We start from the raw sequence: 24146 nt of genomic DNA, 5'->3' as shown, positions 1-24146 counted from the left end.
CAAAAATCTACACCCTTGAGGCAGACTCTCTTTCTCCTTCTTTTCTCAACAAGGCATTCTCCATCATTTATTATCAGTCCTGCATAACTGGAGAGGTCCCAAACACCTGAGGGTTGCTCATTTACAACAAGGGTCATAAAGGGGATCCAGGGAACTCCAGGTCTGTTAGCCTGGCCTCGTTCCAGGGAAGGTTATGAAACAGATTATCCTCAGTGCCATCACTTGGCACATACAGGACAAGCAGGACATCAGACCCAGTCAGCACAGGTTTAGGAAAGGCAGGCCCTGCTTCACCTACCTGATCTTCTTCTATGACCAGGTGACCCATCTACTGGATGAGGGAAAGGCTGTGGATGTTGTCTACCTGGACTTCAGTGAAGATTTCAATACTGTCTCCCACAGCACTCTCCTGGAGGATCTGGCCAGGTGGCTTAGGCAGGTGCTTTGATGGGTTAAGAACTGGCTGGGCACAGAGAGTGGTGGTGAATGGTGTTGCATCCAGTTGGTGGCCAGTCAATAGTGGGGTTTCCTCAAGGCTCAGTTTTGGGGCCAGTCCCATTTAATATTTTTTATCAATTACTTGTACAAGGGGATCAAGTGTACCTTCAGTAAGTTTGTGGATGACCCTAAATTGGGTGAGAGTGTTGATCTGCTGGAGTGTAGGAAGACTCTGGATAGGCTGGATTGATGGGTCAAGGCCAACTCTATGGAGTGCAATAAGGCAAAGTGCTGGGCCCTGTACTTGGGTCACAAAAACCCCAAGCAGCACCACAGCCTGGGGGCAGAGTGACTGGAAAGCTGCCCAGTGGAAAAGGAACTGTGGGTGCTACTCAACAGCTGGATGAACATGATCCAGCTGTGCCCAGGTGGCCAAGAAGGTCAAAGGCATCCTGGCCTGTATCAGCAATAGTGTGGCCAGCAGGAGCAGAAAAGTGATTGTCCCCCTGTACTCAACACTGGTGTGGCCACACCTCAAGTCCTTGATCAGTTCTGGGCCCTTCATGACAAGAAGGACATTGAGGTGTTGGGGTATGTTCAGAGAAGGGCAACAGAGCTGGTGAAGGATCTAGAGACTAAATCACGAGGAGAAGTTGATGTTCAGCTTGGGAAAAAAGGAGGTTTAGGAGAGACCTTATCACTCTTTACAACTGCCTGAAAGGTGGTAGAAATCAGGTGGGGGTTGGTCTCTTCTCCCAGGCATCTAATGACATGATAAAGGGAAATGGCCTCAAGCTGCTCTAGGAGACGTTGAGGTTGGACATCAAAAAGAGTTTTTTCATTGAAAGGGTGGTTAAGCATTGCAACAGACTGCCCAGGGAAATGGTGGAGTCATCATCTCTGGAACTGTTCAAAAAACAACTGGATGTGGCAGTTTGTGCTATGGTTTTGTTGACATGGTGGTGTTTGGTCAAAGCTTGGACTCAATGATCTTGGAGGTCATTTGCAATCTTAATGACTCTATGAAAAGTTGTTTAGGGTGCAGAGAGGCACCCAGGGATGCAGGTAGGATAAAGAAGTCTCCTGTCCTGGCTGGAAAGCAGCTGTGGTCAGCCTCCTGACTACTCAGGAAGTCTTTCATTATCCAAGCTTAATGCTTGTTTAACTGAATGCTTGGGAAGAGGTGAGAGAGGCAAACTCTCCTTGTGAGGTGCAGGCTACCTAAGAGACCCTCAGTCCATTATTCATGTCCCAGCACAGATTCCCAGTGGAGTGACCCTGGCAACTCTGGGAAAGACCCCAGAGGCAAAGCCCTCCCTGATGGAACACATGTCCCATGTGAATGGGTGGCTGGCCTGCAGGTTGATCTGTGTGACCTCCAGGGTTTGAAGGACAGCCTGAGTAACCACCTCAGCCTGGACAGGGTGAGCTGCTCAGGATCCAGACCCACAGGCTACTCCCTGCATGGAAAGCCTGAGCCATCGGAGCAGAGGATACATTTCAAGCTGGCCAGAGGAGGAAAAAAAAATCAAAACAACACAACATTGATTTGATACTCCACCCTGTGTATGCTCCTGCTGCATGTTTTACTGAGAGGAGGTGGGGTTAAATGCCAGTGTCTGTGATCCAGAATGGAAAACCCTTTGAAATAACAGGCTACTATATGGGAATGCTGATTTTTAAAATTTGTTTTAAGCAAAGGTCAGTAGGAGGTGGCTGAACCATCTATCCTCATCAAGAGGTTTTCACAACCTGATGGTTTTAATAACACTTCTGTCCCTTGTTATTTATCCTCATGCTGTAAACCAAACCCTCATTATTCTAAGGTCTTTCCCCATCTAATGAAATTATCCTGAATGTCTTCAACATAAAATATTAAATGGTTGCTTCTGCAAGAGTCTGCTTTTTGTGTGGAAGTGGAAGTGGTGCTTCAAATAAAATTTCTCCCATATAAATCCCTTTCCCCTGACATTGTCATTCAAAACAACAGGATCCTTACGTTCAGATACATGCATTACTGAGCAGCTGAACTTTCATTTCGTATGTATAAATATTATTTGTGGCTACTTGCTGCTGGTTTGACACATGGAGTCACATCCAGGGTCACCACTCCTCCAATCCACCTCGCTTGTTGCAGAATATAGCCTAAAAGACCACCATTATTGGGAAAAATATCGGACAACTGTCACATTACCTAACTTAGTGAAATCATAACAAAGGCTTCCATTGGAAGTGACATAACATAAGCTGGAAGGGGTTTTCAATTCCACTTACACTTCTTTTCCCTGTTCCTTCCCTGAAATGTCTCACATTCTCAGCATGTTTTGTGGAAGCTTGATTAAAGTCAGTAAATCTGGTTTCGTACCACTCATTCATTTCCTGAGGGGATATTAAACAGCAGAGGGCAAACAAGAATGCTTATTGTCAGATCTGTGAAAAGATATGTACTGTTTTCAGTTATTAGATGAATATGTAAACATGTGAAAAACCTGAGAGTATCGGCAAAGACTGTTTTTGTGTGCATCCAAGGGAAAGAGATAAAGAAAATATTGTATTTCCAATTGTGGGGGAGGACCCATGAACAAAAATCTGACCATGTATCATCCTATTTATTATGCTATTTATAAGATGTGGATTGGAAGAAACATATTTTGGGGGGGAAAAAATTTATCTAACTATCCTGTGTATATTTATATCTAACAATGGACTAAGAAGTATATTCAATATGTTTGCGATGGTTTTTATTAGGGGGGCAGAGGGCGAAGAGATCAGCAAGAGCTGACAGATATTTTCATCTCACAAATATGACAAAGTATAATTTTACCTGCAGGTTCTTGCCTGCGATTTTTTCATCCTATATCTGGATGTCCCTCAGAGCAGCAGCCAGGTCTGAGGCTGAGCAGGAGACATCAGCACACACAGCAGCACTGAACATCTGTTTCATGAAATCTTTGTCTGCTTGTTTTGACACACACACGCAGAGGACATGGTAAATAAAGGGATCCTCCACACAGCTCCTGGAAAAGAAAGGTTCAAAAGCAATGTCAAGGGGAAAAAGCTAGGTCCTGTCTGCCCCCTGCCATGCCCCTGCCCAAGAAAACACCTCCCAGCTGCGCCTCCAGGGAGATGGAGCCACAGTGGCATCCCCACATGGCCATCAGCCCCCCCGCACTGTGGGTCCACACCAGCTGCTCGCCTTCTGGGCAGGCAATGGGCATCCCCAGCATGGCCCAGTCTAGAGCAACCTTTGCTTTTTTGCTCAAGAGATGCTGCAGGGCTGAGAATGACCCCCCTAAAGCACTGGGAGCCCCCTGGGTGCCATTCTGCAGGGAGGATCTCCAGCATGGCAGGGTTTCCCACTGCAGGGCAATATGTACCCCAAAGGGTCTTTGTTTCTCTCTGGTTTTAGGTCTGTGGAGCAGGGAGAGTTTCTCTCTCCATAGCTCTGGTCTGGTGTGATCTGCTGCCAGAAATGGGTCATGCAATATGAGGTGTGTCCTGATGGGAAAGAGACAGTCTGGGAGCAGAGCTGGCAAGAATCTGTGGTGCCAAGTGCTCCCATTTCAGCAGGATTAGACAGCCCCTATGGTGCCAGATACAGGGCCAGCAGAGCTGTTCCCTATGCCCAGTGCAGCACTTATCATGGCTATGGCAAATATCCTGCCCAGTTCCCACTAATTATTTCCTGCCATCCTGCAGTGTAAAATCATAGAATTGTTGAAGTTGGAAAAGATCTTGGAGATCATCAAGTTAACCCAGCACTGCCAAGTCCACCACCAAACCATGTCTCCAAGTGCCACATCCCCATCTCTTTTAAGTACCTCTAGAGATAGTAAGACCACCACTTCCCTGGGAAGCCTGTTCCAACACTTGACAACACTTTTGGTAAAGAAAGCTTATCTAAAAATTCCCTGCTGCAACTTGAGGCCATTTCCTCTTGTTCTATCTTTTGTTTGTTGGGAGAAGAAACAGGCACCACCTTGCTGCAACCTCCCTTTGGGGAAGCTGTAGAGTGATAAGGTCTTCCCTGAGCCTCCTTTTGCCCTGGCGAAACAATTCCAGCTCTCTCAGCTGCTCATCATGAGACTTGTGCTCTAGACCCTTCACCAGCTCTGTTACTCCTCTTTGGATAAGTTGCAGCCCCTCGGTGTCCCAGAACTTGACCAGCACTTGAGGTGCACCCTCTCCAGTGCTGAGTACAAGGGGATCATCACTGCCCTAGTCCTGCTGGCCACACTATTTCTGATATAGGCCAGGATGCCATTGGCCTTCTTGTCCACCTGGACACAAAGATATCTCATATTCATCCAGCTGTTGACTGTGCAGAAGCACAAATCACCACATGAGGGAACAAAACACAGGCACTAAATCAGAGCAAGAGAAAGATAGAGGTCAGGTAGAGAAAGATGGTGAAAAAACCAGAGGTGCTCACTTGATGTGATAACCAGAAGCATGAGCTTTGCTGCTATTTTGGTTGCTGTGGTATGTTCAGTGAGGCAATGACAAGCTTCTCTGTTACACAGCAGCCTCTGCTGATTCCTTGGCGCTGTGCTATGCTGTATGTGATGTGTTTGTGGTTGTGGGTCACTGTGATCCAGGGCATTTGCTGGCAATTTGGTTCACCTCTTTGTGACACTGACACAGCAGAGTAAATTCCTTTTCCCATACCCTGCAAAGTCTGGATATTTTCTAGAGAAAGGTGTCAGGGCAGAGAGTCCCCACAGACTCCCCACAAACTCAGCCTGTGGTTTCCATTGTGTCTCCTTGCACTGAGAAAAGAAAGGTAAAGGGTTTGCAAAATATTTTTCTCTACCTCCCTCCTCCACATTCTTATGTATAAACAGGGTCTCAGACCTAGAGTCTCTCTGGCACGCCAGAACAGTGTCTCATTCTGCCAGCAAAGGCATTTAGAAACACCTCTGGCTCCATCTGTCCTGTTTCCAGCCAGGCTTAATTTCTGCTGTAGCCATGAGGGCCAGGGCCAGGACCTAGAGGTTATTCTACGCCACCTCATGCCATTTTCCAAGGACAGGGCAGAAAAAAGGCTGGCTTGCAGGCTGGGATAGCACTGCAGAGGGAGTGGTTGGGCATTGATGGGAGTTTCCACAGGGTGAGTGACAACTTTTGTTTTCTCCTACACTCTGTCATTAATGTTGTTGCTGTTAGTGTTCGTTTCTTATCTCATTGCTGTTTCCAGTAAATTGTTCTCCTCTTAGTCCATGGTCTTCACCTTTTGTGCCTCCAGTTCTGCTCTCCAGCCACCCCCGGGGAAGTTGGCTGGGGGGAAGATGAGGGGACAAAGGGACAAGGAAGTGTGTGAGTCATGTGAGGTCTGGAGCAGTTTCACTGTGAACACAACACTTGAAAATATAATTTCTAAACCATGACACCACTTTACCCTCTGTGCATCTTCCCTCTCTCCTTCATAGCTCCTAAACAGAACCTAAATTTCCCTTTAACTTCCCAGTTCCCAAGTTTTCAAGAGCATGATATTGATACATCTCAATACATGTGTTGATACATCTCAGATCCCACTAAGAAGCTGAGAGGCACCACAGGAAAGAGCATGGAAAGAAAGCAGGCCCATGTACGTCCTGTTTGTAGTTTAAATCTAGAATTATTAAGTAAATACCTCCAGAGGCTCTCTCTGATGAGGAAAATTCCAGCACAGAGCAAGCTGAGCCATGAAAACTTGGGAACAGGTAAGTTAAAGGGAAATTTAGGTGAGGTGGAGGCAGCACAAATAAGCTCTGAATCTTCCGGGCTGCTCACAGTAGGTACCTTATTGGGAGAAGCAGCCAGTTTTGCACTGACAGAGGGCAGGTTTGGGCTGGAAATATGGATGAAATTCTTTCCATGTGAAGGTGGTGAGGCACTGAACAGGCTGCCCAGAGCAGCTGTGGCTGCCCCATCCCTGGCAGTGCTCAAGGCCGTGTTGGACGGTGCGCGAAGCAACCTGGCCTAGGGGAAGGTGTCCCTGCACATGGCGGGGGCCGGACCGGGTGGTTGGGAAGGTGCCTCCCTCCGGACCCATGGCGGTCCGTGTCCCTGTGGCAGCCAGCGGGGCTCTGCGGGGCCAGGGGGGCTGCGGGGGCCGGCGGGGCGGGCGGAACCCGCGCGCGGGGGAACGGTTCCCAGTGCCGCGTGTTGCCGGCCGGCGGCGGCGGCGGCCGCCTCCTCCTTCCTGCTGCCGGCGCGGGGGCGGCGGCGCTGTGGCGGCGGGGCCGGGGCATCGCGGGCCCGGGCGCCTCCTCCCCGCTCCGCTCCGCTCCTTCCCATGGCCGGGAACTTCTGGCAGAGCTCTCACTAGTGGGTGCCGCGGCCGCGGGGCGCGGGGCACGGGTGCTGCGGGCCGCCGCTGCGCTCTGGCCATTCATTGCCGGGCCGGGCGGCGGGCACGGCGCTGGAGGGAGGCCCGGGAGCGCCGGGCGGGCGGCGGGGCCTGCTCGCCGCGGGACCCTGGCGGGAGCCGGGCTGGGTGCGGGAGCGGCCCGGGCCGGCCCCGCTCAGCCGCCGCTCGGGACGCGTTTGGGCGCTCCGGGACAGGGATCGTGTCCCGGTGTGGGTGCCCGCGGCTCCCCGGGCTCCGGCGGAGGAGTGCGGGAGCTCGGGTCCCTGACACGCCGGTCCCCAGCTCTGGGGCAGCCGGGCCCCGGCGGCTTGGGTGGACATCAGGAAGTTGTTAGTGGATTGATGCTGGGACAGGCTGCCCAGGGAGGCGGTGGAGTCACCGTCCCTGGAGGTGTTTAAGGAAAGATTGGACGTGGCACTCTGTGTAGTTGACGGGGTGGTGTTCAGTCAGGGGTTGGACTGGATCTCAGAGGTCTTTTCCAGCCTGATTGATTCTGTGATTCTGCCCCGGAACGCTTCATGCTGAGCGCATGGTCAAGGTTTGAATGGTGCCGTGATGAAATGGCTGCAGCATAAACCTTGTTAGTGATTGTCAGGGTCTGAGATCCGTACAGCCATCTTACTGGGAGAGGCTGATCTCAGCCCCTGGTAGCTCATGTTTTGTTGTTTGGTTTCTGTTTTTTTGTTGCTTTGTTTTCAGTTGTCTAACTTTCAAAAATCCCGAAGAACAGTTGCTTGAGAAGATTGTTTGTGGCGTTAAGGCCACAAGCTCTTTATCCCCAAGCCTTAATTCATAGTCTGTTTGTACAGGAGATACAGTATAATGTTGATAAAAGAGTTGCTGAAATTATTTTCCATTCCTCTAGCTTACAATGGATTTTGGATAAACAAGATCTATTGAAAGAACGCCAGAAAGACTTGAAATTTCTGACTGAAGAAGAATATTGGAAGCTACAGATATTTTTTACTAATGGTAAAGCTTTTTTTTATTTCTGCCATAAAATCTGTGCAATGTGTGCCATGTCTAAATGGAGGTTTGAATTGCTTAGAGAATGAAATGTTTTCATTGTTGTATTACATATACTTTCACAGCCTGTTTTAACAAAGACGTGGAGTATAAATAATTTGTTAGTTGTACTAACACAATTCTAGGAGACCTTGCAGGCTAATTAGCTGCATATATGACATTTTAACCTGTGATAGGATGAAACAGTAAATTTTCGTATTTTCAAGAGGTTCTTATCAAAACATAAAAGGAGGAGAAGCAAGCAGAAACTTCTAAGCTTGTGTATTAAAGGCTCAGTGTCCAGCATTACTACTCAGCCTGGGCTTTTGGAGGGTTCTTAGGGTGGGGTAAATATTTTAGGTGATCTGTGCCATCCTGTTAAACAGCAGAGTTTGGAATCTTGTTATTTGTGTTCACTTAGATTCTCTGAAGCCTGCAACACAGCCCATGTTTTGTCTTCTGACTGATTTCACAGTACCAGGTGGCTCTCAAATTGTCAACAAGTTTCTGAGAGCTGTTGGCAAGCAGCCTGTTCTCCCAAAGAATTTGGGACCTGTGTGTGAAGTTGTCTGAGATTCACTTGATCTTGCAAAGCATTAGGTATCCATATGAATGGCCACACCTGAGTATATCAGATTACAAAGGCACTTAAAATTTTCTCTGTGCAATTGTTCAGTAGTTTAAAAAATCTCCTTACACAAAAGGTATTGCTAACTAGTAACCTGTTTGCAAGCAGCTCTTTATATATTTATTGCAGCAGTCCTTTAAAGTAGAGAATGCTTATTTTTTTCAGCTGTCTGGCCAGACTTGTGACAGAGAAGTGAAGTGACTTTCCCAGAGCCACTGGAAGATCTTATGTCAGTGCTGGAATGGTATCTGTGAAAGATACCATTGCTTCTCTCTTGGCTCAGCTATTTTTGTAACAATTGCATATGCTATAAACACGATCACTATGGATACCTCTGTGTTATTGCTTGTAGGGCATCAGGAAATCAAGCTAGCAATGATTTACCCATTTGATCCATTCCTGAAATTTCTTGAGGTTAAAACTAACTTCTTAATACAAAAAGAGACAGAAGGAGGGTTATGGATATTTCTAAAACTGTATTTCTTTGCTAATTTTCACTAGTATTAATTTGAACTGTGAAATAAGCTTTTTAAGTGTTTCACTTCACTTGTTTTTCTTGGGTAAACAAAGCTTTACAAAGCAAATAAGTTAGTTTGTTATGGTTTGTGGTTCCCAGGGTCCTTTTCCTTGGCACTGCTTGCCTCCCCTGAAGGTAGGTGAGTGACTGAGGGCAGCTGGAGAGCAGCTCTGCCAGGATCTCCCCTGTGCCTGGACAAACACAGCCTGCTCTGCAGGAGTGAGTGGTGCTGGGCTTTCTCCCCTCGCTAGCAGAGAGGGCAGGACCGAGGGCAGGGCTGCTCTGTGCTCAGGCAGAGCTCCCTGCGTTCAAACCCCCCACGTGTTGTGTCCTCACTGCCTCTGAACAGAGACCCTGCTTTGGGTCCCCCCTTGTCTCCCATCTGCACTACCTGAGAGCAGCTGAGGCCCGGCCCCAGCGTGTCACATTCAGTGTGTCAGCCCAGGAGATGGTTGTTCCCTAAAGCAAGTAAAATCTGCATGGAGAGGGGCAATTTCCTGCTGCTTTCTCATTGGAAAACAAGTACAGTGGATCACTAAATGATTGTATGGCTCCCTGCAGCCATGAAGAGAAGGAAAGATCATCTTCTAAAGTAGTTGTTAAAAATAAACTGATGTTGATTTCTCTGTTTGGATCACCAAGCCTTAACTGGTTTTGGTTGAGAAGTGTATTAGTTGTTTTCCCTTTTTGGTTTTGGGGAGAAGCAGTAATGTTTGTGTTAGAGGCTACTCAAAAGATTCAGATTTAAAATAACCTTTATTAAAAAACCCCAAACTACCAAAACTGCTTACTTTCTAAACATACAGGAATAAATGATCTTACAGTTTCTTTTCAAATTTTAATATTTTCAAATATTAAAATAATTTTAAGCATTGGACTTTTCCCCAGCATATACAAGCTTCCATTTCATTAAGTCTCTCTAGGCTCTTGTCCATTTTTTTCTTCTAAACCACACTTGATTTTTCTCTGACAGCAGATGGCCTAACCATTCCTGAAAATCCCATGGGAGTATGAGACATATTTGGAGAATTCTGTTTAGCCTAATACTTGAATTTTTCTGATGCCCTAGTAGTAGGACAGCTTTTTAGCCCCATGGTCAAATTAAAGGCAAAAATTCTTTCCAAGCTCCCAAGATATGCTGATCAAATGTTTAATATTTGTACAGACATTGCAGACGGGGTTTAACATCCTTTTTGGAAGTATTGCTTGTCCTACTGTCACTGTCAAACTAGTCCCAGTTTGGTATTCTTCTCTAGAAAAAGAATGTGACACAGGCAGGGATTTAGTGTTGCTTTGGGCCTTGCCAGTGGGTGACAAATGTGTACCCTGGCTGTTCACAGGGGATACATGATAACAGCATGGGCAAAACCTCTCAACTTGAGTGTTTAAGTAGAGACTAAGAATTTAGTGGTGATTGACAACAGAATTGTTTGCTTTTCCCACCAGTGGTCACCGTCATGGTCTTGCTGTACATATTTTAAGTATCTACTTAAGTGTATTTTAAAATATTGTTTTTGACATTTCTCATGAGGGAGGAAAAAAAGAAGAGGGAGTCTTCACAGAGCCGAGCCTTTCTCAGAATAATGGCGGCGCAGAAGTATGGGAAAAATAACAAGTAACAACCTTATGTTTCACTGTGCCATTCTTTACATCAACCCCTGCTCTTAATCCCAGCTTGATGCATCTAATTTGCTTGGCACCTTTCCTCTGCCTGGGAGGCCAAACAAGAGCTACCTGCACAGATGACACCAGGGTTGTTTCTTGGCCAACTGGCAGAGGACCACCGTGATGGAGCAGCTGACTGCATCCTCTGGTCTCCCACCCCCTCTCCCTAGACTAAATATGTCATTTTTTTAACACCTGCTGCCTCTGCCAAATGTAATGACCATGTTTGTGTTGGCAGTTTTACATATTTGAAAAAATACCATCCATTTTGTGTGGCACTGAAGAGCTGAGGATTTCTATTTCCTGTGTCTGAATTTGTTTTGCTCTAATATGGAGTACCGGAGCTTTACCCTTCTGAGGTTTGTGTTGTCCTCTTCTTAAAGGTCACACTCACTTTGTACACAATGAATCAAAGTTCCTTTTCCTTTTGAAGGTGTCCCCAAGCTTCAGGAGGCAGCGGTTCTTCACCTGCAGGTCCGTAGGTTTGCAGCAGCGTGTTGTCTCTCTAGAGCAACAGAGGGAGAAGACTGTGGTGCTGCTCCTTAGAATCCCCAGCACTAGCTGTGTTTTGAGACCCTTTGCTATTTGGTGTCAAATTGTTTAAAAAAACTCAACTCAAGCTTTTGTTCATTTTTTTTTAAGTTATCCAGGCTTTAGGTGAACATCTTAAATTAAGACAACAAGTTATTGCCACTGCTACAGTCTACTTCAAGAGATTCTATGCCAGGTAGGACTGTTTACTATGATGGTACAAGAATAAAACATTTGCTAGGCACATTTTGGTAGCCCTTTAAAAATGCAGTTCTGTATTAAAAACAGTGCCACTTTTGTTTTCTGGATGGTGTAAAGCTTTTATGCTTTAATAAAGTTAACTTAAGCTTTGCTTTTTCAAAAGGAAGTGTGGTGCTCTTAATAGATTAATCGTTCTACATGTATGAAACAACATATTATAATTTTGTTGTAACATTTCAGATATTCCCTAAAAAGTATAGATCCAGTATTAATGGCTCCTACGTGTGTGTTTTTGGCATCCAAAGTAGAGGTATGAAGTATTACAATTTTTTAATGTAACATTATGTGATGTATGAGAGAAAGAAAACGTTTAGGACTTTCAAATTTTTTGTCTTTCTTCATGCTTTGGGGGTTAAACCTTCTCTTTTTTGCATAGATTTCTATAGCATTTAAGAAAAGGAGACAGAGAAGGCCTTCAAAATTTGTCTAAATTACTAAGCTTGAAGTGCCTCTGAAAACTGAAAAAAATATTTTAAATGGCTGTTTCACTGTCACACAGTGTTTAAATATTTACATACACTGTATCTTAATTGTGTATATCTTAATCAGTGTCTCCTTTCTGGTGTGTTTCTCCTTATTTATGTTCACTCCAACTTTAAAACGTAATGGGATTTTTTTCCCCTAATTATCTTGTTCTATTTCATATAGCAAGGGATCCTCAGAGTTTACCACACTTTCATTACTTGGATTAAAAGTATGTTGTAGCTCATGCTCTCTCCTTGAGAAATTATAATGTACTGACCCATTAGGAGTCATATTGAAAGAGCTCCATGCCTTCACCATCAGTGCTCCCCTTTGAATGTGGCCAAGAGTTCGTGTGAGTCCTCTGTAATGCAGCAAGTTTACAGCTGGTTGAGAAGTGTCTGTGTAATGGAAAAAAATCAAATTGGCCACTTTATGATATGTCAGCACTAAGGTGTTTTACAGAAGGAGCTCAAATACTTTATGGATGGTAGAAACAGTTCTACTAAACTAGTGGTGACATGTGATACTGTTGTCTGTGCAAGTACTGTGCCACTCTTCAGTGTTTGGAAGACATCAAGGAAAAGAGAGTGTTGGAGAGAGTGCTTTTTTATCAACCTGTTAAATGAGCATTTAAGCAGGCACAGACATAGAGTGTATCTAGGTAGATATACCTTAAGTTAGAAGTCTGTGCAGCCTTCCTTCCTTTGTAGCCTTCCTAAAGCTCCTGCAACTTTAGAGGGCAGCACTCTTGATTCAGCTATGGACTTCTCTGAAAGAACACTCTATACAAAAAAATTTTCAGATTGCTGGCTGTCTCAGCACAGGAGCTAAGACTTCACAAAAACATGACTAAAAAGAGTAGTTAATGGCAGGCTTCTAAAGACAGTTTTCTCGCCAAATGGGATAAGGAAAAAATAACCTCCTTGAACCCCTCCTCTCTATTTTATAGAAAGAATGTTAGCCAGCTGAGCTTTCGGTGCTTTTGTACCTTTCATAAATCTTTACTGTTCCTCACAAACAACCAAGAAACTAATCAATGAAATAACTCTTAGGTAGAGTTTAGCCCTGTTTACCTTAAGGAAAGGAAAAAGAGGGGTGGGGGAAAAAGCCAAATACTACAATACTGCAAAAGGAAGCCCAACTTAATAAGAAGCCATTATTTTTAATTTGATAACAATGTCAGTATATGGTGTTTCGGGTGGTTCACCTCATTTACCATTCTTTTTCTTCAGGAATTTGGTGTTGTTTCAAATACAAGATTGATTTCTGCTGCTACTTCTGTATGTAAGTATCAGTAATTTTCATTACACTCTAATTAAGTATCTCTGTAGGGAGATCAGTTGGTTTCTTTGCCTTTTTTGAAAGGTAGCTTTTTGTCAAATCATGGAGGACTTAAAGAGCCAGTTAAAACCATTTAGAATAAATAGCTTCTGTTTCCAAATACAGACAGAAGGGTCCGTTCTGTGTTAGTTTTGGTTGATTTTGGTTGGAACTTAAGCCAAGCATAAGTGAAAATAAAGTAATAAAATAAAACTATTGAAATTTATAAACAACCTTGAGTAGTAAATTGAATTCTGAACTACTCAAAGATAGAATTGGAAATTTACAGCTTTGCCTGTTTAGTAAAAGGTATGGCTCTGTGAAAGAACTCGTTTTAAGAATTTTTGGTAGGCTGTATACCTTCAGATTTTTTAAAATCCTTTTTTCTACATCATAAAATTAGTCTTTGCACATGGTATTTATTTCTAAAAATACATTTTATGACCAATTATTCGCAATAAATTCAATGAAATTACACTGTAATGACTTAATCCTCTATCTTTCCCACTTGCCTTTGTATTTCCCAGTTCATGTAACCTACATGTCATCCATCAAACTCTTGAAGTGATGTGTTCCTTAGCTGAATGCTGTTATCTGACCCAGAACATGCAGCTGCTCTCAATGGGCACTTCCTGGCTGTGCTCTGCCAAATGTAGGTCAGCCGCTGAGGGGACAGGTGACTGGCTGCATCTGCAGCCTCCAGATGCACGCAGTGTATCAGTCCATGGGGCTGGCCCTGTGACAGTTCTGCCACCAGGAGCTGAAACACATCTTTGGTGCCAGCATGACCAAGACCAGTACTGGGTTTAGCTCTGAGAGTTGTTATTTTTACATCAGAAGCACCATTGTCTGGAAGTTTTGATGCATAAGTGACATGGTTAGATGGATTTTGGTATATATGTGGCAGCTGATTTTACTTAGACATCTGATTCTTAGCTGTGCTGTTTCTCAGAATTCCAGTCTTAGGACCCTATAGAAGATTTTCCTTACAGCTCTTCCTTCACACCTAGAAGTCCTGTCAGTACTGTGCATTTCATGGAAGTGGGAGCAGGCAACAGGCTTTCTCCAAGCATTTATTCTTTTATTCTACGTGGTCTTTACCAGAGTTGCTTCAGTAGAACACAGCAGTTTTTGGGAGATCTTAATACCTAAGGCAAGAAAAGATGAGACAAGTAAAACCAAAAACCAGCTAACAAAAGGGGTGACTAATGTGGCTGGTTTAAGAGGTTTGTTTGCTTTTAGCTCAGCAGCAACATGAAGTTAATAACACTTGCTTCCTTTGTAAGGAAGATGATCTTAGCCTGGTTTTCAACAACCTCTTCAAGAGGTTTTCATGTGTTAACACATCTCACTAAAATGACAGCTCCGTGTAGTGGTTGTGTCTGCAGCTTGCTTTGTGGGAAAAATGCTTTTTCTCCCTAGCTTCTTTCTCAAATTGGTATTTTTTTTTACCATGTACATCTTCAGTTTGCATACATCTTGAGAAACTCTCTTATTCTTCTCTTTCTTGAAGTAATTAAAATTTCCAACCAGTAGCCCAGTCTTTGTGTCCTACAACAAATTTTCTAGCGAAGTTCACCCTAGGTCTAAATGGTGAATTCTTTGGTCCAGAGGACTGATGCTGTCTTTGAACTGAATGTCATACTGATTTTCTGGAAGTAATAGCAATAGTATAATTTAATAATATACTGTCTGTCATTAATATAAGGAATATTGTCCGCTTCCAGGATGTCAAATGTTACTTGTTTTCCTTGGACGATAAGGACTTAAAATAGCTTTTTAAATGTTTTATGTGTACAAAAGTCAAATCCACATCTTCAAGTGTTCTTGTTTTTCTTGTTCAGCATTTCATACATGAAATCACTCTGGTTTTGCATATTAGCATGCTTCTTACCAGTGTACTGACTGCACTCATTCTCCTTGTAAAATACACAAAGATTACTTAAATATCTCAATTGGAGGTAATCATTATATTATGGACCTGTAAGAAGTCTGGCTGAGCTCCCTTACCCTGCCCTTGGGCTTGCTTTTCTAAGACTTCATTAGTTCCTTTAAAACCTTGCATGTTGAAGGATCAAACCTATGTAAAAAATCCCACATGAAAATTCCATTTGGATTTAGTGTTTTACTGAGATCTTGAACATCAGTAGCTGGAGAGCTCTGTGAATGATAACTTGTGGGAAGTTAGCTGTCCCTGAGCTACTTGGTGGTTAACCAGAAGACTTGATAGTGTCCAAAGCAGCAGTTAAATGTCTGGTTGAGTATCTGTGCAAATCTGGGTTTTAGATGTATTTCTCTTTCCTTTTCAGGATCTTAAATATTGTAACTTACCTCTTCCCTTTGAAATACAAGCCTTTTGTACAGAAAGCCACAAAGTGAAAGTTGTGCTGCCAGGTAGATTTGAAGGGCTATATACAGATGAATGAATAGAAAGGGAAAGAAGTACTAATTACATTATTTTTAACATACTTTTTTCTGTTTACTGTAGTGAAAACTAGATTTTCATATGCCTTTCCAAAGGAGTTTCCTTATAGGATGAACCATGTAAGTATGCTATTTGAAATACAACTTGATCAAATAAATAATTATTAGCAGAAAATTCTTTCTTTTAAATAGTAAGAAAGAAATATTTTCATACTCATATGTCAGGTTTGTTCATGATTAGTTTTGTATAGAATATTGGGAAAGTTACTTTTTAAAAATAACAAAAGTCTTACATAACCTCCTTTCCTTAAATTGTTGTCAGGAAACACAAGTGATGTGGTAGGGTGACTGAAATGGTAGTTTTTCTATAGCATGATAAGAAAAGAGATTTAGGGTTTTTTTGAATATTCTTGATTACAAATACATTGCTCCAGGGAAAGTAAATGGCCTTTGCACCTGGAATGCTTCCAAGCCTGCACACATGAGCAGTTGGCTTACAGAAGGCAGTTTTATTTTTGTCTGTAAAATTTAATGACTCTTGAAAAATAGTTTTTAATTAGTACTTTAAATTTACCAGTGGTTTTCAAAGTATTCTTAAGTCACAATACTGAGAAGTTTTGCAGTTTTTCTTAAAATGAATTTTGACCTGTGCTGTAGAATTTGGAAAGCTAAACATCTAAATAGTTTTAGATTGGCTGTGACAAATACTACTTTTTTGTTGGTTTCCTTTTCACCCAATCTAGAAAGCCAAATGATGCATCAGAATATAAAATACCTAAGATCTTATAATAAAACTGCAGTGCTATATTATAGATAAAGGCAAATGGAAATACATTTTGGAGTACTGCTTTCATATAGCAAAAGTAGTCCAGTCTATTCCTTCATCTCATCAATGCATCACCTTCTGTATTGAGAGTGAGAGCTGATTTAATTGTTACAATTGCACAGAATATTTCATATGAAATTAAATCTGAAAATGTTTTGAAAGGCTATTTGACAAGGTAGTGAGCTGATGAAGATGCTCTAATTCTACAAAACAACTTCTCTATTGCTGTGAAGTTTTTAATGCACTGAGAACAATTTGCTGCTACCAGGTGTTGAAACAAATCAGGCAAGGGCTGCCAATGAAGCAGTCTTTCATAGCAAACTTGATGCAAAATATTCAACTTATTTGTTATTATGACTGGAGTTGAGTTATAATAGTGATAAGGCAATGACCAATAATAGTTTTATTTTTGTTTGGTTTTGTAGTTTCAGATAAAATGCATTTAGGACTGTTGGAAATAGTTGTTGAGAATTCTTGGGCATTTTTGATGTTAAACTCTGTGTCAGTTAATTCTTTCTGCTGCCTGAAACATACTGCTTATTAACTGTGATTTTGCTTCTTTACAGATACTAGAATGTGAATTCTATCTCTTAGAATTAATGGTAGGTTGGGTTTTTTGATGGATCTGCTTTTGTTTTTGTGAGAGAGGTAACTGGATCTAAGTCCTGATGCAGAGACTGGGATGTCAGTGTCCCTTTTTCCCTAAATGTAATGGCCAGTTATGACCATGAAGAGTTGTATTCTTACTATGCCCTCTTCTTTTTTGCCAGAAAGAATCTGGGGCTGCATATACATGTTCTAGCAGAAGGTGTGGGTACTATCCCATTCAGGCTAGTCTACAGCAACCTAGTAATTAGAGTAATCTTCTAGGAAGTGAGATGTGGCTTAAATCCTGTGAGGAAGAAACTGAATTCAGGCCTCCCATTTTCTGAGGTGGTGCTGTAACTATCAGGCTTTTGGATGAAAGGAGCACAGTGGGACATTTTCTTCCAGACCCTTTCAAATAAAGGAGCCATACCTGATTTTTGTGAGAGTCGCTATGCCATTGCTGTGTTTGGTAGCTGAAAGGAGGCAACCCAGGCTTCTTACAGGGCTTGGATAAAGAGGTGCCTAATTTCTGCATATGGCTTGGACTTGGATGAGTTAAGCACTGAACTCTAGTACTGCTGACCTAGAGTAGTTCTGCTCAAGTGCAGAGAAAAGGAGTGAGAAACCAGGGAGCAGCTTAGTGAGTTAAGCAGCAGATGAGAGAATGTTTTGGGAATTGAACACAGAGGAAATCAGATCAAAGTTTTTGTTTGTACCTACAAGTAATTTTAATACAGTTTTTAGATTCCTGTTTAGATTTAGTCCTTGATACCTTTGCTATACATGGCAGAGTAACTCTTGAGTTTTGTATACAGGACTATTAGCACAAGCAGTTGCATTTACAAGAAGTTATGTTTTGGGCATTCACTTATTTTTCCTGTACACTATGCAGTATATAGTGTGTGCAGTAATGATGTTTCATGTAAGTGCTCAGCACATGTAACTTTTTGTGGCTTTTCTCTGTAGTATCCACACATTTGGCTGCTTTTAGCAAGAGGATTATTCCTTGTTGTTTACCTGGACCTGAAATGAGGGAATTCGTGAGCAGTGGAATTTTTCTTTCCTTTCTTTCCAAACCAGCATCAATGATTTTGGCATGCTCTCCATGTATGGTATTTAGTAGCAGACTGTTTCCTGGCAGCATTTTGTGTTTCCAAGTGGGAATTACGGGTTTGTAAGCAAATGAGGTTTCAGTGTGCTGCAGATGTGACTCTCTGTGTCTCTTTGGGGACGGACATTGACAGACTGGCAACTGTGCTGTGTAATGGTATTCTAGAGAGAGCACTGCCCTCATTAGAGCAGGGCTAGGTGTTAGAATGCTACTTTAAAATCAGTAATTGACTTGTAAACCAAATGTTTTAATATGAACTGACAACATGCTCTGTATTGAAATCTAACTTCTGTCCTGGTGACATTTTTCCTAGGACTGCTGTTTGATAGTATATCATCCTTATAGACCTTTGCTCCAATATGTGCAAGATATGGGCCAAGAAGACATGCTGCTACCTCTTGCATGGTAATGAAGACAATGGGAGTAGTTCCTCCTTTCATCAAGAAAGCAAGTGCTTAGCACTTATGCTTCAAAGGTGGTTAAGCTTTTGCTGAACCAAGCAGGCTTAGCCATATTTGAATAGAAAGGGTGCCCTAGTTAACCTGTGCAGGTATATGTCCCTGAATTAGCTTATTCTCTCTTTAGCCCTATAATTATTTTACTTTGCAGTGGTCTAATTTTTATTTTGTTAGATTAGCTCTAATGGCAGAGTTTCAACATTAGTGAATGGTGACTACAAGTAGAGGAAGTTTCTTTCTGTCAACATTGTCGTAGGAGGTTTGTAGCTGCATTTCTCTTCCCAGAGAAAAGCAAGGCACAACTTCCCAGGGATATTGCTGGGATTCACATTCTCTCAACCTCAGAGAAAGAAAAAAACAATTCTTATCTCAATTGCTGCTCCTCTTGTTGTTCACAAGTGGAATTCATTGTGGAAGATTGTTTACCTGAAGGGAATTTGTAATTGGATTCTGGTGTGTTTTGATTCACTGACCAATTGAATCCACATGTGTGTGGGGACTGTTGACTGACAGTCACGAAATTCTGGGCAGTTGAGTTGAGGGAGTGCTTGTGCAGGTTCAGTTTAGATGTAATGTAATATAGTATAATAAAGTAATTAATTAGCCCTTTTATATCCATGGAGTCAGATGCATCATTTCTCCCAGATGTTGGGGGTTGCCCTGCTTTACAATAGAGGTAGAAGGAAATATATAGGGTTTTTTAGCTGTGTTAGCAGAACTCTTATTCTTCAACTGTTTCAAATACAGAAAGACAGTAGAAGTACTACTTTTATGCTAGTCTTTACTTATTTGTGAAACAGATAATTATTTGGTGGTATACATACACATCCACTGCAGAAAGACATTTATGTACTAAAAGAATGTTTCCAAATAAACTTCTGCTGTGACTATAAGGGGGAAAAAAAAGGCTTTAAGAGATTTTTACAAGGGAAAAGATCTTTCCTTGATATTTTGCCCTGCAGCCTCATTGCTTTGACCATCTGGAAAACTGACAAAATATTTGTAAACCAACAGCAGTTTTTGAAGGAATATAGTCTAATGGTGAATAGGAAGATACTTACAAGTTCTTTTTTGCACAGGAGGATAGTGAATGACACATACAGAACTGATCTTTGTCTGCTGTACCCTCCTTTCATGATAGCTCTAGGTAAGTAACAAGTAATGTCTCCTGGTCATGTTTACCTGGATGTATTCTGTGCACTGCCTCATCACAAGCATCCCTCAGAGTGCCCTCATAAGGTGCTTCAGGTTGTGTCTCATTCAGCACTGACATTGTAGCCTTGCAACTTTAAAAGCCTTAAAGAAAAGTCAGATAATTAATCCCGAGTTTTCTTTGTTGAACTGTATAGAGTTTATAAAAAATGGAATGTTTCTAACTGTATTGGGAGTGCATCTTTATTCAGTATCCATGTCACCTGATCTTTGCAGCTTGCCTACATGTGGCCTGTGTTGTCCAGCAGAAGGATGCAAGGCAATGGTTTGCTGAGCTGTCTGTTGATATGGAAAAGGTACTCTTGTTTTTTATTCCCACCACTTGTTATGGACTGACCAGAAATGGTAGTCATGGTTGTCTTACATATCTGCAATACTGATTTGAACTTAAAATTCAGTGCTATTGTTAGATGCTGTTGCACTTAGGCAAATCTCTTTGGAAGGGAGACAATGTCAGGTCATTTGGTTATCACCCTGCTCTGAAAGTCAAGACAAAACCACTGCATAACAGAAGAGCATTGCTGGTACTGCCATTTTCCAGACCAAAATATAAACCCAATATCTTTTACATTGTTTGCCAGAAAAAGGATTCCCAGTGTTTTTCTGTCACACAAGATTGTCAGTATGAGTTTGACTTTTAAGTTCATATGCATGTGATGTTCTGATTCACTTTTCAGCATCACGCCAGCACACCATTCTCATTTCCTCCCTGTACCTGTGCAGAGTATAGCATTGTGTAGAACATTTTTGACGCTTTAAGGATGCCCAGCACTGTGACTTCAATCAGTGCTAAGCAGGGAGACACCAAGATCATTCAATTGACTTCCCTGCTAATGCAAATTCTGTGTCAAATAATCCCCTTCAGTAATTTATTAGGTTTATTAGGTTATTTCAGGGTGCAGTTGTCCCTATACTAGCAGTGCTCTTCATCCTCACTAGTTTCTTTTACTTTTCAGGTTGGCTTCTTTAACCTCTATTTAGCTCCAGCAAGCAAATTGAAGTAGTAGTCATACTCCTTATCACACTAATCAAAAAGCTAATTAAATGCTTTTTGGACCAGATTAAGTGTGAGACAGCTCTGTTTATAATATGAAAATTGTGTTGCTTAGTTTCAGCTTGGGGCCTGTTTAGTTAATAGCACAATTAAATGGGCTATGACAAAGGTGAAATCACTGTTGTGGCTGACCTTAGGCTCTCTTTTCTTTCTAATACAGATTTTAGAAATAATCAGGGTTATTCTGAAGCTGTATGAGCAGTGGAAGAACTTTGATGAGAGAAAAGAGATGGCTACTATTCTTAGTAAAATGCCTAAACCAAAACCACCTCCAAACAGGTATGGTACTTCCTTATTGCACCTTTCCCATGGAAAAACTACACTGTGATCTTAAGAATGTGCAAATGTTTAATTCAAGGTGTAGTGTCTCTTTTTACAGCCCAGATGTTTCTGATACAAAACCAGCCTGTTTGTTCAGGAGCCAGTGGGAAGCATAACATTCATTATCTTAGAGAGAGTGTTAATGTGATTAGAATGTGATCAATGCAGCTCAGCAGATTAGGAACCCCAGTGAGAGGCTCCATGGCTGGGCCAGATTCAATGGAACCGGGCCTGCTTGGTGTCGTACCTAATTACTGTGATTAAATATCACTGCTGGGAATCTGCACATGCACATTCCTGTGCACATGCTCATGGAATGTGAACTTTGCAGTGTTGACTTCAGAAGTAGATTCAGCAGGCAGCTTCATGGGCATATATTGAATTTATTATTCACATAAATATGGTGAAGTTATTTATGCATGCTGAGAATAACCTTTGCATTTCTTTATGAAACTGAGCAGAATATTTTGACCTATTTATGTATATGTTGAAGTATTTTCTTTCCAAAGATTTTTATTACTTTCAGAATACTGTATTTTTTAATTTAAAAAAGACAAAAATGTAATGTGGTGCTTCTTTTTGAAGATACATGTTTTTGTTTTATTCAACAGTGAAGGAGAACAGGGTCCAAATGGTAGCCAGAACTCTAGTTATAGCCAATCTTAAGGCATTCCAAAGAATTTCTTTATGGACCACTTTGACTCAAGACATCCTGGGATACTTCCTGTGTTCATGAAATGGACAGAAGGTTTTAGTAACATCTTTGACAAAGAACTCGAAGAATAAATAGCTTGTTTGTGTCAAGCATTTTGAAAGCTTTTTCTCTAAAACTACATCGTTTTCTCTGACGCTGGAACAAATGTGCTAAGATTTTTTCAGTGTAAGGAATCAAACTTTAAACCAAGCTGCAAAAGATTAATGTTTTTCACTCAAAACAAATAGTTTATTATTGGTTTTGTGTTGAAGTGAACTGTTTTAGAGCGACAGTAACCTGAGGCCTAAGTGTAACTGTATTAATGACTTGTGTTGTCTTCATTTTGCTTGTGACTGAAGGAAGATCGTGCACTCTGTGTTGAATCTATCCATTACCTTCAGTTTTGTTGATTAAAAAAAAAATAAATGCAGATTCCGCAACAAGTAACACAGTCCTTCAGAAACAAATGCCTAGAAAAGCCTGTAAGGAATATTGTTACAGTTCTAATGAAAACTGCAGGAAAGAAAGTCAGTTGCTATTTTTGGGTTTAAAAAAGCTGTATTCCTCAGTAGATCTACTTGGTTGTTTTTGCCATGATACAGTAGCCCAGCTTGCCAGAGAAGTGCAATATGTATAGTGATTCTGCAGTTTTCTGAAACATTTCAAGTGTTAGAAATTAAGACAACCCAACATACTAGGATTTTTTTTTCAAATAAATGTCCTATATGGTACAATCAGAATATTTCACAATCAAGTACAAATCTGGATATTATTGCTATTTTTTATGGTGGATTTTTTTTGTAGAAAAGATATACACTGTTAGTCTGCCTTCACTGTTAGTGTGAATTTGTGTGGTTCATTAGAGAGTTTATTTAAGAGGATCAAGTGTTTGGTGAGCTTCATACTGGCTAATTTTAATTGGGATGTTAGGAGCAACTCTAGAATAACTGAAATGGGATTCCTTGGTTACCTTTGTGCTGGAGAAAATGAGATTTCTTCAAACAGAAGGCCATATCCTGCATTCCTCACTCAGGAAGATATCCCACTGAAGACAGGAATGGGCCTTAATTGATTACTTGATATTTTAGATAACTTTGTTTCTAACTAAGTTCTGTACAACTTTATTTTGAATGATGATGCCAACTTGCCCAAGTATAAAAGTTGAATGATAAAGTTCAGTAAAGTTCAGTAACATTGTTCTCTTTTGGTTTTTTTTTGGTTTGTGTTTTTTTTTTTTTTTGTTTGTTTGGTTTTTTTTTTTGTTTTTTTGTTTCTTTCTTTTTTTTTTTTGTTTTCCTGGAACAACACATTTCACTGCTTTGAAATCCTGGAGGGAGATGAAAAATGTGTGCTCTGTGATGTGTCTTGGTTCAAAAAACTGGCCCCTTAAAAAAATCCCCAGCTGTTTTTGCAAATACCTGTCTTTGTAATTGACTGGTCATCCAGTGAAATATAACTGAAGTGTTCTTCTATGTAGCCCATTAGGCTACTAGCATTTATTTCTGTTCAGGTTATTTCCATAAACCATTATGTGAACCAACCCCAGATACTTTGGTGAGGTGGAAAAAATATACATTTTGGTCTTTGCTACTTGGTTTCCATTTGATCCATACTTTTTATAGACACTTGATTGATGAAGTGGAATTTGGCTATTTTGCTTTCATTTCTTGAAGTCTAAAATGTGCGATTTGTAATGTGGACTTGGGGAACAGAAATAAATCACAGCAACTTGACCTTTGTTGTGTGGAGTAATTAAACAGGAACTGTTCTTTAGGTAAGCATCAGTCTTCTCACATATACCGTGTAATCTGCCAGGAAAGTTCATGTTTTGGAATTGGGGAATTAATTAAGAATTCTGGCTAGAGTGATTAAATATTTTCTTGCTGCTGAAGAGTCTTTGCAGACTTTACTTCACACCTCAAGCACAATGGGACCTAAATCTCAGAGCTAAAATGTCAGGCACTTCTTGATGGTACCTAGAAGTTTCTTAAAGCAATTCTCTACTGGGATGATGAGGCTTTGATTCCAGTAAAAACAGTGAAAGGCAACAAAGTGCAGTCAAAAGAGCTGGATTCAGTGAAGAGAGTTTAAAAAGATGTAGTTTTGAACAGCAGGAAATGGAACATAATGTGAATTCAACAGTCTTGCTACTAAGCATGCAGAATAAAAATCACCTTTCTTGTGCTTCACTTCAATGGAGAGGTGCATAAAAATGTGGAAAGACAGGTAGCTGAAACTCTTCACAGATTATATGGCAACAGGTGACTCTGAAGTGT

At 41.5% G+C, this 24146-nt stretch overlaps 1 protein-coding gene across 2 annotated transcripts; it reads left to right on the top strand.

Moving 5' to 3' along the window:
• The first annotated feature begins 6585 nt into the window (after positions 1-6585).
• Positions 6586-23603, top strand: CCNC (cyclin C). 2 transcript variants are annotated; one of them, XM_074538559.1, is made up of 12 exons: positions 6586-6747; positions 7656-7762; positions 11248-11332; positions 11578-11647; positions 13095-13146; positions 15671-15726; positions 16999-17034; positions 18445-18536; positions 19669-19736; positions 20018-20097; positions 21016-21134; positions 21788-23603. In XM_074538559.1, exons 1-12 carry the CDS (start codon positions 6716-6718, stop codon positions 21840-21842), a joined length of 852 nt encoding a protein of 283 aa, XP_074394660.1. In that variant the 5' UTR covers positions 6586-6715; the 3' UTR covers positions 21843-23603. The 2 variants fall into 2 exon arrangements, with proteins under 2 accessions (XP_074394660.1, XP_074394661.1); XM_074538560.1 differs by lacking the exon at positions 11248-11332 and having other exon boundaries at positions 6731-6747.
• The last annotated feature ends 543 nt before the right edge of the window (positions 23604-24146 follow it).

Source organism: Zonotrichia albicollis, chromosome 3 (genome assembly GCF_047830755.1).
Source record: "Zonotrichia albicollis isolate bZonAlb1 chromosome 3, bZonAlb1.hap1, whole genome shotgun sequence".
NCBI lineage: Eukaryota > Metazoa > Chordata > Aves > Passeriformes > Passerellidae > Zonotrichia > Zonotrichia albicollis.
Note: the sequence above shows the minus strand (reverse complement) of the source record. Positions and strands in the feature narration are given on the sequence as shown.

What these genes read in the sequence shown, in the direction of transcription:
- CCNC (XM_074538559.1), top strand. Translation starts at nt 6,716, where the DNA reads ATGGCCGGGAACTTCTGGCAGAGCTCTCACTA. An exon ending in TTCTGGCAGAGCTCTCACTA is followed by an intron (nt 6,748 to 7,655) that starts GTGGGTGCCGCG and finishes CCATTCCTCTAG; the next exon opens with CTTACAATGGATTTTGGATA. An exon ending in TTCTGCTGCTACTTCTGTAT is followed by an intron (nt 13,147 to 15,670) that starts GTAAGTATCAGT and finishes TGTTTACTGTAG; the next exon opens with TGAAAACTAGATTTTCATAT.